General features: G+C 40.7%; 1 protein-coding gene across 5 annotated transcripts in view; it reads right to left on the reverse strand.

The window, feature by feature from the left end:
• Nucleotides 1-249: 249 nt before the first annotated feature.
• rnf19b (ring finger protein 19B) overlaps nt 250-17,227 on the reverse strand; it is a 163,080-nt gene continuing 146,102 nt past the window's right edge. For 4 of the 5 annotated variants that reach the window (XM_048557933.2, XM_059654342.1, XM_059654341.1 and 1 more), the window contains 8 exons: nt 14,273-14,478; nt 13,757-13,901; nt 11,725-11,887; nt 9,754-9,868; nt 8,251-8,391; nt 5,563-5,770; nt 4,767-4,901; nt 250-2,601 (listed from right to left, as the gene is read on the reverse strand). In XM_048557933.2, coding sequence (XP_048413890.1) covers nt 2,163-2,601; nt 4,767-4,901; nt 5,563-5,770; nt 8,251-8,391; nt 9,754-9,868; nt 11,725-11,887; nt 13,757-13,901; nt 14,273-14,478 — 1,552 coding nt within the window. In that variant the 3' untranslated portion in view covers nt 250-2,162. The remainder of the gene's footprint in view (nt 2,602-4,766; nt 4,902-5,562; nt 5,771-8,250; nt 8,392-9,753; nt 9,869-11,724; nt 11,888-13,756; nt 13,902-14,272; nt 14,479-17,227) is intronic. The other variant, XM_048557934.2, reaches the window with a different exon arrangement.

Genomic DNA, 17,227 nt, shown 5'->3' on the forward strand with positions numbered 1-17,227 from the left:
TCACTGATATTTATGGCTTGCATTTGCTATCTGAAACAGTGGGGAACTTGCTCCACTTTTCATTAAATGACATTAATTCTTTCATTTAGAAAGAGGGTGGTACTAGGAGAATCTCTGCTAGACGGCACCGGTAGCACTTTCACAACAGCAGCAGCAAAGGTTATCAGTTAACAATCTTTCATAGCCTTTCATGACAGCCAGAGCAATGATGCACAAGTTGAATAAAAATGAGTTGATTAGGTGTGAAAATTAATGTCAGAGACAATTCTCCTTTAATTTACTTTCTTTGTATTTACATAAAGCAATAATAAAGTAGTTTTAAAATAACAAAGGAACTGCTCTGATCACAGATTCTTGCTTGCACTGTTATTGTGTGCTTTGTGGCACTGTGGTAGGATCAGGGAGTTGAAGAACCTGTAGCTTTGCATGCTTTTCAGGGAGTGACATTTCACAAATAATTAAATAAAGCTTCATTAAAAAGGTACTTTGCAATATTACTCCCCCTGCTGTCCTAGAGGCACTGATCTGCTGGAGCATGGCTCTACAGACACCAAACCCGGTCAAGTGGCTTTTGGTGTAAACCCAGACACATGAATGTGAGCACTCAACAAGCTCAGCTAGACAGGTCTTCACAGCCATGTCCCATCCTGCTCTCATTTGAGAATTACACATGTAAACTTTCTAGCAGGAGTCAGAAGAGGGAACTCTGCCTGACTTGAGTTAGCTTGGGGTGCTAAGTACAATTGCACTATGACTATTGCTTCCCAGCTGAAATTAGCCCAGGGGAAATAAAAAAATTGGAATAGTTAATTAGTCCAGCAAACACTGCTGCTGCCTACTTAATCAGAACAGAGTTCTCTCTTGGTTTTAATACGAGACTGTATTTGAAGCAATGTAATATCCACAGTAGCATTTAATAAATCAGAAAACACAATTACAGTTTAGTTTGGTTCAAAACATCATAAGTTAAGGATTTTATAGGTTTTGTCCATTTCATTTTAACCTTGTAACATTCACCATGAGATATATGCAAACAGAAACCATATTTAAAACAGAACAGGCTGATTTGAGACATTAAAGTGCCCTGGTCAGTGTCAAGTTATTATTGTAGTGTGACAATCAATGCCCAGATAGCTAAATTGGAATACTTTGAATTGTGGTAGCCACTAAAGTATATACATTAGGCTCTTACACTATCTCATAGGCAGTAGAGTGGTCCCTGGAAAACTATAGTGCAAAAATGTCACAAGTACCTTCCAGGTTGTAAAAAGGCATTTCAGGCACTGAGATATTGTTGGGACTGTCAAAACATATCCAATTGAAATAGGATTTCCTGTTTTAAAAATCACCCAAGAAGAATAAAGACTTTTAATGGGTGGATTTTGGAAATCCATGCAAACTGGAGGTATTAATAAACCATCCTAAAATACATGGTGACATGGATCAAACCTAGTCCGAATGAGACTTCCATTTGTTCCAGTTTCTCAGAGACAGATATTCCTGTTCCCCTCAAAAAAAAACTAAAATCTACAGCTGCCTGTGTGTGTGGAGTTGACACCAGTACGACTGACTTTGTAGTGACAACTCCAGCTGTTTAGACGTATGTTCTAAGCTTGAAGTGAGAATTGAAAATCCAAATTAAAAGACTAGTTTCATTATTTTACCTTTCAATGTACTCATTTGGAATGCAACCACATTGAGACATGGCATCCTGCATGTCAGAGCCCATACAGATCCTAAATGTGGTGACTGGTGTATTTATCCTTCTTGCAAATGATTTGTTTAGAATGCATGTTTTACAGGTCAGAAAGGGCAGGACTCCAACATCAGCCGGCATCAAGAAGAAAACTTCACATTTGGGATGATCAAGAACAATTCTGAAACGTCTGTCATCCCTGTAAGACAGGTATTTTTGCTGGGAAAAAATTCTGAGAAAGAAACAGTGCTGCTTAAATTCATGCAAAAGTAACAGTGGAAGTGCTAACAGGATTCACAAAAAATAATCAATTAATACCTTTATTTACTATGTCAAAAATGTGATTGTGCAATGAAATCTTGAACATTTAAGCACATTATATTGAGACATCAAATTTAATATAATTCCATATGCTGAAAAATAAGGTGCATGTTTTGTGTTGATGAGTTATGTGAGGGTTGTATGTTTAAACATAGTATACAGTCACTGTTGGCTGCCCATCTTTGTCAAAAATGTATTCCCTTTGTTCATCAACATAACCGTCCACGCTCTCATCATTTAAGAGTTTGACATCTGAAGCAGCAATCTCCAACTGGCTGCCATTCATTGGACTGGGTGGATCACATTCATCATAACTAATGTCGGGCACATCATCTGACTGAGTGTCTGTGCTATCTTCATCACTTTTTATGCTCTCTGGTTGAGCAAGAGTCACATCGCAGGTTTTACTTGTGACACAGTCTCTGTGATCACTATTGTAAGAGTTGGCCTTCTCTTCACAGCAGAGTCCCTCCACTGACTGAGTGTGGATATGAAGTGATTCATCAATGCTGCTACCACTAGTTAAACAAAGGTGGCTGGGTTTGGTTTCAATGTCAACTTGCACTTCTAGATTATTGCACTCCCTGTAATTAAAACAGAAATGAATTAGCTTAGCGTGACATTCTCAATTATAGATTTAGATTTTGCCTTAGTTATCATTTATAGGCAGTCTGAACATCCTATGGTTATGTGTTCAAAATGCTGAACATTGTGAATTTAAGACACGAGATGAATCATTAAGCTTTTTTTTTTAAAATTCAAAGCTGATGTTTTGTTCAATCATGCAAACTAATGAAAATATGTTTCCCCATTACAAGTGATCATTCTGCTTGACTTGAACAAACTAATTCCCAAATGCTCTCCAAGATCTTTTTCCCAATCTGATCACTACCTTTGCAGCTCAGTTTTAAAATTGGACCAGGCTAACCAGGCACGCCTCTACTTTTATCAGGGTTCATCACCAGAAGTAAAGGCCAACCAGACCAGTCTTGGTGAATGGGTGAAACAGAGACTTCTCAACCATAAGTATAAGGTTTTTATCCAAAATTGGGTTCAACGCTTCATCTTTTGCAGCATTTAAAAGGAAACGTCCACATTGCCTCTAACGTTTAATAGCTTTTTTCTGAAAATGATGCAATATTTCAGCATTATGTTTTAAAATACACAGTCTTCCAATTTTTCTTTTAAAAGATCCTAAGATCTTGTAAAGATTTAGGACGGTACTGCAGCCTCACAGCACCAGGGACCCGGGTTCAATTCCAGCCTTGGGTGACTATCTGTGTGGAGTTTGCGCATACTCCCTGTGTCTGCGTGGGTTTCCTCCAGGTGCTCAGGTTTCCTCCCACAGTCCAAAGATGTGCAGGTTAGGTGGATTGGCCATGAGAAATTGCCCATAGTGTTCAGGGGTGTGTGGGTTATAGGGGCATGGGTGGGATGCTTCAAGGGGCGGTGTGGACTTGTTGGGCCAAAGGGCCCGTTTCCACACTGTATGGAATCTAATCTAATCTAAACGTGCAAGTCACAGTCAAATTTGAGAACAGAACTTTGAATTTCAAGGAAAGTGCTGAAGTGTTCCAGTTTTAACTTCCTAATGTAATTCTGCTCCGCACATAGTGAACAATTTCAGTATTAAATGGAATTATGCATCTGGTGAATTTTGACAGATGATGATGGTGCTCGGTGATGATTCTGGTTCTTTCAGCCTGGTATCCTGTACTCATTGATGATGACGGAGGTTGCTTATATCATGCTCAGTTTGCATGATTTGTTCGTACACCCCTCATTCAGTCTGCAATCATGATCCAAGCATCAAGATGCTTGTCGTTTTAATTCTCCCCACTTTGACTTTGCCTCCTGTAGCGTTCTAATTAAGCTGAACAAAACCTCAAGGAACAATGCCCAACTTTTTGATTGTCAATTTTGGAAGGCTGTAAAATGTCAAATGAGTTCAACAATTTCAGGTCATAACTACAACTGCCATTTCTTTGAGCAGCAGCTGACACTATTAATACCGCCGATGCCATTTACAGTTCCACCAAGCCATCTTTCATTTCTCTCTTATCCCATTACCATGCTCTTTCGTCTTGGTCCATCATCCATTCTGATGTATAGTCAAAGGTAAAGTGATTGACTATGTCTCAGACCTTTCTTGTTCCTTCCAGCCCCTGTTCTTGCTTAAAACCTGTCACAAATCTAACTATTTCCAGTTCTAATGAGAGACTGGTTTTGCTCTCCCCATGGGCTGCTTGACCTGCTGGGTAATCCCAGCATTTGTTTCTTGATGTTGCTAATTTTCTGAATGAAATGATTGATAATTCATCAATCAAGAAAACGGTATTAAATATAAAGCTATACAAGGGTGGAATAGAAATAGCATATGACCTTCCAAGATATGAGGGCGAAAGAATGCAAATTTAAGAACTGTATGTAATGGACTTTCTTTTGGCATAAACTCCCTCTTCATTTTTAATCATTCTTGAGCTTCAACAAGCTCATATCAGCAGTAATTGGGAAGATCAGAAAGCAACATGCTCCCAGGCTCTGACAATCCTCATGACAAACAACAAAGAAGGAACCATACTGCCTTCATGGAAGTAAAAGTAGATTTAGAATACTTTGAGAATATGTAGATTCTAAAGAATGTAGCTATTTCCAAATTTCAATAGTTATTGGCTGGAGGTTTCCTTGGTAAAAGTTGCAGTTTGCTGGTTATCCATTCTGTAGCAGTGTGGCATGTTTCTTCTCTCACCTGTCATGTGGGTTGTATGAGCTGATGATTGAACCTGCCATCGCCCTAGTGCTGGCATTATCACTGGTTGCTCCAAGGCTGATGGAATCTTTATTCAAATTGTAGCCTTTTTTAATGTCAGTCTGAATCTCCAACCTGTGAATTGTAGTGAAAAACATCATACTTGGGTTTGTAATCAAAATCAAGTTCTCTCTTCAAAATGACACCTCAAACCCGAAACAACTCCTCACATTTCTTCCCCACATTCAGCAAAGGATATTCAGTTTTACAGGAGATTGTATTACTGTATCATCATGAGTGATAGCAGTGACTCCCAACATTCTTCACTGCCCAAGTCTCCTGTTCACAATCAGCCCCTAGCTTTGATTTGACAATGCGATCAGCTCTGTTCTGTACATCTTACTATGTACTTATTGGAAAGAAAGGGCAGGTCCACTGAAGCGATCTGAGATAACAAGATGTGGAGCTGGATGAACACAGCAGGCCAAGCAGCATCAGAGGAGCAGGAAAGCTGACGTTTTGGGCCTAGACCCTTTTTCAGAAATTTCTGATTGTCATTATCCCTAACTGTTCTCATACTGAAAGGCATGCCATGCTAATTTTTAGGCAGTCGGGAGTCAACTGCATTGCTGTGGATCTGGAGTCACATCCGCACCAGAATGGATAAGGATGGCAAATTTCCTTCTCTAAGAAGGAGAATGATACTTATATTCCAGACTGATTGAGTGGAATTTATATTCCACCAGTCCTCTATTTCTTTAACAACTTTACAGAAAAATATGGAGTTAATGTTTACCTGCCGTGCTGTCCATTGCTCCCTGATAGTGCTCCTCCAGTCAGTGTGCCCCCTGATAAAGCTGCAAAGCTGGCAGTCTCACTATAGTTGCTCTGCATTACACTCACACCATCTAAGGGGCTGCCACTAGAACTCAGAACACTGGTCAGTCCCTCGACACTGCTCTCTCCAATGCTGGGGTTCTTCAGAGCACGCCAAGCATCAGCAACTGAAAGATTAGAGGAAAGACAAGACACAGAGTGGAAGAGACAGATAAAGAAAAACCCATTTCACTTTGAGAATGATGTTATAAACTCTCATGATTAATTAATGTCCATTTACTTGTCATTTGTCTCCTACATGAATATAAAATACCACTACATTCTTAAGGTTAAATTTTGACCTGTGTGAATATCAGAAACTCTTAACACATTTAAATTCCCATTTAAATTATTTTTCAAAACAGAGTTGTCACCATTTCACAAGCTCAGATTAATAATCTTTGTTTAAAATTTGCAATGGAATTTATAGGATGGAAATAATAGCTAGTTTCTAAAACAAATTAAGCTACATTTTTGTGTCGAAGTTCAGGCTCGGTTGGGGGGTGGGGTTTATTTTTTTTAAGATCTCGAGGGAGACAGGGGAGTCTTTCAATTCAGCAAAGTGGGTAGTGTGTCTGAGCCCTACTGCTTTGTGGATGGGTTCCCACCTCGTTGACAACTGATGCCTTTAAAGTCTTCTATTAATGACCATTCAATAACCTCCTCTCGACGGCAAGATACACAGTACACACGAGGACAAACTACCTGACTGGTAGGGGTTTCCCCATGGAGGCATCAGGAGGGTGTGGGAGAGGACCCTGTTCAAAGGAACTAAGTGTCTGATCAAGTTGGGAGGGTGATTCATTGACAGTCATTCCCTTGTGACTCTCTCTTCATGACCTCCCCTCTGCAAAACCCCACCTGCTGTGGTTTACCTGTGCCCCACCCCTCCCCCACCGAGCTCACTGTTCAATCTGGAACGTCTGGTAAATCTCACTCCAGCTGCAACGCACCCCACCCCCCCCCCCCCCCACCCCCCAACACACACCGACTGACACGGCCGCTCACAGGAGTTGCCCACCTCCAAGTGGCCAGCAGCTCTCAGCAGGTGCCATTCCCACCCCGTGGGGTCCCACTATTGGCTGCTTAAGCGAGAAGCAGTTAACCAGTGAGACATCCTGGAGGAGGCAATGTGTGTTTCTTGCTTAACGAACAAACCACATAGAATTGCTGATGCTGGAAATCAAAGACAGACAAAAATTGCTGGCAAACCTCAGCAGGCCTGGCAATATCTGTATAATCGGCAGAGAAAAAGCAGAGTTAAGGTTTTAGGTTAATTATGGAGAAGGGTCATAATACCCAAAACATTAACTCTGCTTTGTCTCCACTGGTGCTGCTAGACCTCCTTGGTTTATTTGGTTGGAGTGCGTACCTGGTTCTTGCTGGCTGACCAGCAGGCAAAACCTCCCTGTGGCCACGATAAAAGCCAATGGGAATGGGAATGCTGAGGATTACTTTATCAGGCAAAGCACCGGACCTGAAATGTTGACTCTGCTTTCTTTCCACAGATGCACCCAGACCTGCTGAGTTTTTCCAATTTCTCTTTTGTTACTGCTTCAGATTTATTCTGTGCACCTACTATGGTCATCAGATGTAAAGTGAACGTGATTCTAGTTCCAGCAGATTCACAACTGAGTTAGGTAGGTACGTGTGCACACAATGGTGTGAACTCACTATACATAAAGGTTAGAAGTTGTCATTTACAGGTGATAAGAGATGTCATAGAATCCCCACAATGTGCAAGCAGGCCATTTGGCCCATCAAGTCCACAGTGACCCTCTGAACAGCAGCCAACCTGGATCCACTCACCTACCCTATCCTATAACCCTGCATTTCTCATGGCCAATCCACCTAACCTGTACATCTTTGGACTGTGGCAGGAAACTGGAGCATGCGGAGGGGACCCTTGCAGAGACGGAGAATGTGCAAGTCACTCGAAGGTGAAATTGGGTCCCAGGCGCTGAGAGGCAGCAGCGCTAACCACAGCGTCACGGTGGCTCAGTGGATAGCACTGCAGCCTCACAGCACCAGGGACCCGGGTTTGATTCCAGCCTCGGGCAACTGTCTGTGCGGAGTTTGCACGTTAAATCTGTGTCTGCATGGGTTTCCTCCAGGTGCTCTGGTTTACTCGCACAGTCCAAAGATGTGCAGGCTCAGTGGATCGGCCATGCTAAATTGCCCGTAGTGTTCAGGGGGGTGTGGGTTATAGGGGGATTGGTCTGGGTGGACTTGTTGGGCCAAAGGGCCCGTTTCCACACTGTAAGGAGTCTAATTATGAACCACTGTGCCACCCCATTTATACAAGACAGTAAAAAGTATAACTCGACATGTGCATAAACATGCTTTGAACACACAAAAACACAAGCATATATGTAAGCTAACATATACCCAATCTCAGCTGAATAAGCAAACGGGATCAATGAACAGAGTCAGAAACAGTTTGCAAAGGTAAGCAAACATACACTAGCCAGCCAGCAAAATACACACTATACAAGACAGATAGAGCTGCAAAATGATCTGGGATATGATTAGCTGTAATTCCGAATTCAAAGCTGAATACTGATGCAGCCATTTTAAAGTGGATCTCAGACTTATGTCCGAGAGTTACCTGTAATTGGTCCATCATCTTCATCAAATTCAATCTTCACTCCTTTTCCATTGGCTGTACTGACTCCACATCCACCACCACGGCAAAGTGACACTGGGACCACGCCATAAACATAAGCCAACATGATGGGAACTCCAATTCCTTAAAAGCAAGGCAGACCTAACCTTAATAATGACTTGTTGAGAAACAAGGAACAGCTAGCTCCCAATGTTCCATCCGCCGAAATGTGCATTGACAACTGTAACCAATTACAGCTGAGCTGATGTTACTTGTTAATTATTTGTGTTATGTTAAAAAATACTAATATACTGTAGATGCCTAAATAATATTTGTATTAGAGGAAGATGTTGATCATATTCATAATACATCTTCAAAACTTAATTGAACAGCTGAGGCATCCAACTGTAACATTTTTTAGGGTGAGGAGGAGTCACGGCTTACAATTATTATTGTACTTCTTTAAAAAGATGAAAGAATTAGAAACCACAAACTGCAGGAATTGAAGTTCTACTAAAGCCAAGTAGTTTGAAATGTTAGAGCTTTAGATCTATTTCAAATGGAAATGACAGGAGTCAGCCGATTCAGCCCAGAGTCTCATTAGGACAATTCCTTTAGCGATAGCAACAGATGGTACCTTGAGAACTTCATGCCGAAGCAAAAGTTACCCACTTTTTGACTGCCTAATGGATCATGATCAAAGGACTCACCTGAAGAAGCTTGTCAGTAAAGATGGTCTTGGCAAAGGGTCTGTCTTGTTTTTGAAAAATGTCTTTCTTTTTGCTAGTTAAGCCAAGGTAATATTTAATTGTCTACTTTACGCACAGCAATACAGAATAACAAAGCAGGTTAACAATTTGTTTCTGTCCTTGTCTCAGATTCAGACTAGAGATCCATAACGGACCGTGACTAACAGTGACATGGCAGGTTTGTGCCCCTTACTTCTCTCACAGCAACGGTGGCTTTCACCACCAATATCAGCAACAACACTCAATGGAAGACAATGAGATTCCTCAAGAGGGTGACGATATCCTTATTGTCAAAATAAGAACGCTTAAGTTTGGATAGACCCAAGTTAAACCAAGAGGTTCATTGTTCGAGCTGATGGTTCACAATTCATTCAGTCAAGGAGTCCTGTATATGCAACTGGAGTATCAGACAATAAAACAAAAAAAATCTTGGAAAAACATAATTCTTGCACCTCCAACTTGGAAAGTGAGCCAATTAAACTATTTTAACAGAAGGCCAAACAGCATCAAAGGAGCACGAAAGCTGATGTTTCGGGTTGAGACCCTTCTTCGTCTCAACCTGAAACGTCAGCTTTCATGCTCCTCTGATGGTGTTCGGCCTGCTGTGTCCATCCAGCTCTATACTGTGTTATCTCAGATTCTCCAGCATCAGCAGTTCCTACTGTCTCTGCAACAATTTTAACAGAACGTTAGTTATTCAGTAGATATTTTATGTTTGTTGTGAGATCCAGTCTCAAGCCACAAATTCAGAGCTTACCTACACTGACTGCTGCTATCACAGGAGAAGCAATAACAGATAGGGTAACTGCACCAGTAATTGCCAGATTCCTTTTGTGCTTTGAAGTCTTCTTTCCTTTGTAGCGACTGTGAATCTAAATAACAAAAGCCAGAATTAGTTAAGATATTCACCAAGTCAAAAAACCTTCAAATCAGAACAAGAACACTGCATATGCCTACTTTCTCCAATCTGAAATAATGCTCCTGAAATCGGCAGGTTTACGTGATACTGCACAAGTTACAAGAAGTGGGAAAGATCTAATGTACCTTTATCTTTGGTATTTGTTTTAAATTTTCTTTGCAGTGAGTGGTAAGCTGTTCACTGTAAAGCATCTAGTGCATCTGTTTCAAGTAAAATTTAAATACGGGTAGAGATAAAGCCACCATTGTCCTAGGAGGCTACAGGGCTGCTCCCTCTATTAGACAGGGAGAGTTTAACCTGGGTGTTGTCACACCTCAGGAGAGGAGAGCCCTTGAGAAAGAGAATCCTTTATGGTAATTTCAGCCACTCTGTGGAAACTGAACCCAAGCTGTTAATGGTAGCTTAACATTGCAAGCCAGCTGTCCAACCAAATAAGCGAACCCAGAGTAAATCAATGCTCCAATGCTATTCAACTACCGGAAATAAAAGTTTAGTTTCCAAAACTATTTACCTAAATTAAAATGCTAAGATAATCCAAAACCAATTCGATCAATCACGAGTCTGCGACTTAACTCAGCCAGAATTACATTCTTAGGATTGGGTTGGACAAGTTGCAGAATATTTGAAATAGAAACAACCATTTAATCCAACCTTTCAGCCCATCTTTCTACAGCTCCTTCACTCATGTACACATCAAGTTTCCTTCTGAAAGCAGCAAAGCCAATTGCCTCTGCTAATTAGCTCAAGCATTTCCTATGGTGCTGAGTTCTGCTTTCTAAACATTCAGAGTTATTCATTTTGCTTTAGAAGTAAATCTGGTACTTAGTTTTTAAGTATCTTTTTCAACCTGCGAGGCTGCTTTTAATCGATTTTATTTGCGTCTCTAGATCCTTTTGCCATTCTATACAATTTAATTTCTTACTTTCTACAAGTACTATGCAGCAAACATGTTACCCATTAGCTCTGTGCAATGCATGTATATAGGGAAGCTCAGCCATTAAATTAAAGACAGAGATTTTTGTTACTAATGACATCAGGGAATATGGGGATAGCACAGGAATATGTTGAGGTACAAGATAAACCATGGTATGGAATAAAAGAGCAGATTTGAGGAGCTGAATGGCCTACTCTGATATTTCTATGCAAGAACTGGAATAAGTACAACTGGGATAGACCAGCACTCGAGGATTTTGATGATGTTAAATACCTGTATTTAACAAGAACAATGGCTAGTTTGTGACAAAAACAGACAGTGCTGGAGAAACTCAACAAGCCAGGCAGCACCTGTAGGAAGAAAAACTGAGTCCAATGACCCTTTGTCAAAGCTGTTGTCTGGGACTTTGCAGGAGAAAGACCAGCATTTTTACACCACAAAAAAAGTGCATTTTCAGGTATGAAGCTGGGAAGAATTCCATAGTAACTACATAGGCAGTAATCACTCAAAAGTAAATGTTTTATTTAGAGGCTTTTCGGCATTAAAATAACACTTAGAAAATGACAATAGCAAACCATGTCTCTAAACAATCTAATATATAGTTGAAGAATGCAAATTAGTTTTCAGATCCAGGAGCTGAAATATAACTAATTTATTCTCTGGTACAGCTTCACAATTTACTGCATGCCTGTTGTTTTGATTTTGAAGACAAGCTGTGATCATATTAAATGCTGGAGCAGATTCGAAGGGCTGAAATGTCAACCTTACTCCTATTGCCTACGTTATCACAGTGAGATGTTACAGAATATTACTGCATTTAAAAAACACAGTTGTTACAAACAAAAGGATGGATATGCTTTATTATTTTTCCTTACCTTCCGACCAACATAAACTGGGATGCCAATAATCATAGCTGGCACGGCAATTCCAGCAATGAGAGAAATGCCCACTGGAGCACCGATCAATGTGCCAAGCTGCCAGAGAATTTTCTTCTTCTTGCTCCATGGCTTCTTCCCCCAGAAGGTACAGCCAGAGGGACTGGAGATGGCAACAGAAGAAAAGGTTTTTTTTCCCCCAAAGATTGAAACATCAAGGTACAGGGATTCAAGAGATTTGTCCAGATTCCAACAGGGAATGCACAGAGTCATGGAGTCACACAGCACTGAAACAGGCCCTTTGGTCCAACCTATCCATGCAGAACAAGTTTACCAAACTAAACCAGTCCCATCTTCCTGCATTTGGCCCATATCCCTCTAAACCTTTCCCATTCATGTCTTTTTGTCTATTTGGTTCCATGTGAAACAGGTTTATGCCTCACGGCTAGATGGCGATATTGTTGTAGGTGGAAGACTGCGAATCATGACCATGATGAATTTGCAATTTAAATATGTCTAAACTGGCAACAAACATTTGTGGAAAAGGCAAAGTACTGCAGATGCTGGATATTTGAAACAGAAGAGAGAAAATTCTGGAAATACTTGGGTCAGCATGTGCAGAGGGAGAAACACAGTGTTTCAGGTCTATGACCTTTTCTCAGAATGTGTATGTTGTATTGTCCCTAAGAAGGTGAGGGCTTAGGTTATGCGTAAACACACTAGAAAAGCTACTGAGTTATTTTACAACAAATGAATATCTACTAACTAAAAAAATATACAATTCAGCAGGAATGTAAAATGATATTGGAAATCATCTCCTAAGCTTTAGCAAGGGGAAACAAAGCTTTCATGTTATGTGGAGTTATGTTACAACTACTGTACATTACCAGGGAGAAAAGTGTTTTTAAAAAATTGGACTGATGTTTGCAGCATTCCACTAAACATTTAGTACCCGTACAGTACAGACATCAGTCTGTGATAATCATGCCAAAATGGAATAAAAGTGAGGTGAAGATTTTGTCACCTTCCCCACTGCGTTTTTGCCTCAGAATTTGACTACTCCAGAGATATCAAACTTTTCTCCAAGCAGTGGCTTACAGGTTTCTACCGTCCCAATGGCAATCTCTACACATGAGCTTGACAATGAATATTATCAGTTTATTTAAATGGGCGATTGCACAGAAACTGAATTCCAGAACTAGTGAGAGATCAGGAACATGGCTTTCCTCCAAAATCCACGAACAGAGTTCTATTGTAATTTGCTCGAAGCTAGAAGCCAGACCATAGGATAAAGGGAACTCCCTCAGATTAGCGGGGTGTGATATATGATGTCTCTCAGGAGTTGGTACTGGACTACACACTTAATTATTTGGATGAAGAAATCCAATAGTTGCTTGTCCAAATTCACAGAAGGAGTCAAACCAAGAGGCACAGTAAATTGGGCAAATGGGACCAGAAAGTTACAACGGAATAGTTAAAGAATGGGTTCAGTAATTGTAAAAAAAAAAGTAGCTGATGAAATTCAACATACAGGAGCACATTATCATTCTTGGATTTTAAGTGGATGATTAAGAGGAATGATGTCTAAATTAAAGAAACTAGGAGTTGTGGAAGATTAAGAGGATGTGCATGTTGACATACACAAATCATTAAATAATCATAGCAGACAGGTATAGACCGTATTCAAATAAGTCTATATTATGTTGACCTTTACATCAAAAGAGCTACAATACAAGATTGTGGAAGTCATGCTGCAGTTATCCAGAGCTTTGGTCAGACCTCATCTGGAGTACTGGACACTTTTCTTTGCATTACTTAAATGTGAAACGCATCACAAAGTATAACAGTTTCACTCACCAACTTGTTAAATCAGGATTTTAATATACCATTGCTTGCAAGGACACATTTTATCCAAAAATTAGCAAAGTCTCTTTTTGGAAAAATCTAATTAAAAAAAAGTGATTGCTTCTCTCCCTCCCATGTTGCAGTCCAAGAACACAACTTCTAAACATTATAACATGCTGTCTCTTACCTAAGATAATGGAGGTCAGAAATCTCCTTCATGCAAAGCCAGCAGAACTCACAGCCACAAACAGCACATGTCATGTGATTACAGCTTCCATCGTTCATTTTAATGATGTAAGCCCCACATCGTGGGCACGGCTTGATATCATCTGCTAATGGAAAAGAAGTGGATGATTTGGCTTTGAAGAGCTGACTTATTCCATACAGAATAAAAAGGGCACGCTACCTACCATACCTACGTGGATACAGCTAAAAAGAATTAACCAAGCTATTTCAAGATACCGTGTATTACTAAAATACATTTGAACATTAATTTTACCTCAATCAACTGATAATAAACATGTGAAGTTGACACAAAGTAGTAAGTGGAATAACATTTCATTTATCGACAGTAAAATCCGCACATCTTGATCAGTACAAACCCATGACAAATATGGGATATAGGCAGTGCACTGCTGGATACTGGCTATTTGGCACTGTAAGCCCTGTATGAACTGTGACTGTGTACACACTGACCACATACCACTGCCTGGTTCCTGGCCATAGCTCAGGCCTGACGTTTGTTTTGTACGAATCCGAAGACTTTGCGCCCTCTGCTGGCGAGCATTATCACAGGTCTGATTTGGGTGCCAGAGCTGTTTGCAGTGATAGCAAAACTCTGTGCCACAGCCATCTCTCCCACAGGTGATCTTTGGACAGCTTGCACATCCATAGGCAATCACAGCATACCTGGAAAACACAATAATTTAGTTCATTGAAAATTTAGATAACAATTGGAGAAAATGCTGAGGCATGGGATTGAGGGAGATTTAGCAGTTTGGATTAGAAACTGGCTTTCTGTAAGAAGGCAACGAGTGGTGGTTGATGGAAAATATTCAGCCTGGAGTCTGGTTACTAGTGGTGTGCCTCAAGGATTTGTTTTTGGGACCACTGCTGTTTGCCATTTTTATAAATGACTTGGAAGCAGGCATAGGTGGATGGGTTAGTAAGTTTGCAGATGCCATTAAAGTCGGTGGAGTGGTGGACAGTGTGGAAGAATGTTGCAGATTGCCGGGACACTTGGATAAACTGCAGAATTGGGCTGAAAGGTGGCAAATGGAGTTCAATGTGGATAAATGTGAGGTGCTTCACTTTGGGAAGAATGATAGGAAGGCAGAATACTGGGTCATGGAAAGATTCTTGGTAGTGTGGATGCGCAGAGGGATCTTGGTGTCCATGTACATAGAACCCTGAAAGTTGCCACCCAGGTTGATAGTGCTGTTAAGAAGGCATACGATGTGTTAGGTTTTATTGGTAGAGGGATTGAGTTCTGGAGCCGTGATGTCATGCTGCAACTGTACAAAACACTACTGTGGCCTCACTTGGAATATTGCGTACAGTTCTGGTTGCCCCATTACAGGAAGGATGTGGAAGCATTGGAAAAGGTGCAGAGGAGATTTACCAGGATGTTGCCTGGTCTGGAGTGAAGGTCTTATGAGGAAAGGCTGAGGGACCTGGGCCTGTTTTCATTGGAGAGAAGAAGGCTAAGAGGGGATTTAATAGAGACATACAAGATGATCAGAGGATTAGACAGGGTGGACAGTGAGAGTCGTTTTCCTAGGATGATGACGTTGGCTTTTACGAAGGGGCATAGCTACAAATTGAGGGGTGATAGATTTAAGACAGATGTCAGAGACAGGTTCTTTACTCAGAGAGTGGTATGGGCGTGGAATTCCCTGCTTGCCAATGTAGTTAACTCAGCCACATTAGGGGCATTTAAACAGTCCTTGGATAAGCATTTGGATGATGATGGGATAGTGTAGGGAGATGGGCTTAGATTAGTTCACAGGTCGGCGCAACATTGAGGGCCGAAGGGCCTGTTCTGCGCTGTATTGTTCTATTTTCTATTTTCTATTTAAATCACCATCAATCCTTATTTTATATCACTGTTCTTTAACTTTAGCTTTCGCATTCTTCAGCAATTTTATCTGAATGACGTGTGAATCCAAATGTAAGGACAGAAATTTAAAGATTTTATTTTTCATTTTTTTTAAAAAATGAATGTGGATCACCAACACCCCTCCCCCCAATCATCAGAGAGTGAGCAGTTGGAGCTATAGACGTCCTACTCAATAATGAGCATAGCCAACATAGGTAACACTCTCCCAGATAAATTTTCTTCTGTAAACCATGTCCTGCCCTTCAGATTGATGGCCTAGTCAAGGTCAAGAATTCACTTTGGAAAGATACCAACTCATGTCAAGTGGTACAACATAGTGCACCCAAACTGCAACATAATGCTGGCATACAACCTCTTGTGCCACAGTGTAGTGACCCTACCTATGGGCCAGGAGGTGTGTATTCAAGTCCCACCTGGCCCAGAGGTGTGTCGTAACAATTGTGAACAAATTGATTAAAAAGATGTCAAAATGCAGTCTGTATAGCACCATTAGCACAATGTATTCCGTCATTAGCAAACCGCTGCTGGTGAGAATTGGAAAGCTCTCACTGGTTCTAACAATAGTGAAGGTGCTGGAGAAAAGTAGCGACAATCATTTTCCCATCCAGTGACAACTGGGAAGTGCTTCCAACGCCAACAATCCAGCACCATCACCCTGACCTACGTCACCACAACTGGGAAGTGCTTCCAACGCCAACAATCCAGCACCATCACCCTGACCTACGTCACCACAACTGGGAAGTGCTTCCAACGCCAACAATCCAGCACCATCACCCTGACCTACGTCACCACAACTGGGAAGTGCTTCCAACGCCAACAATCCAGCACCATCACCCTGACCTACGTCACCACAACTGACTGAAATAAATTACTGCATCAGGATTTCTGGCGACTTCATGGGATTTTATTGGACTGCAAACAAAAAACAAAACAGAATAAACATTTCAATCTTCCTTAATTACAACAACAACTGCATTTCAAGTACACTTCATTAGTTGTCAAACACTTTGGTGACATCCTAAAAGGATGGAGGACGTTGTATAAATCCAAGTTCTGTCCTCCCTTTAGGTACGGTATCAACTCATCTGCACACAAGGAAATAATCATCAAATCATCTCAATCAAAAATTAAAATATTGCCAGTTGTAATCTTATAAATAATCACAAAAAAAACCTTAAGCTAAGTTTTACATTGAAAACCACTGAGCATATCACCATTCACAGCCATTAAGTAATAAATAGGACAGTAACTTGTTGTGTCTATAATCTGCAGCTAAATCTGAATTCAGGAAGCTCTGGTCCACTTCTCCCTGTACGTCTGCAGGCGGCGCTCCATCAGTACCTAGTCAATGCAGTCTGTGTTAAAGTACACAGAGGGCATGAAGATACTGTACTTCTCCAATAAATGTGACAGAAAATATTAGGGTTTGTCCATTCAGAGTAATTGAACTTTAAAAACAATGTAGCAAATCTTAACTATTGCAAAATAACTCCATGATGCTGAAAGTTTACGCAATTTGGTTTTGGAGATTTTTTAAAA

Source organism: Stegostoma tigrinum, chromosome 24, assembly GCF_030684315.1.
Source record: "Stegostoma tigrinum isolate sSteTig4 chromosome 24, sSteTig4.hap1, whole genome shotgun sequence".
Lineage (NCBI taxonomy): Eukaryota > Metazoa > Chordata > Chondrichthyes > Orectolobiformes > Stegostomatidae > Stegostoma > Stegostoma tigrinum.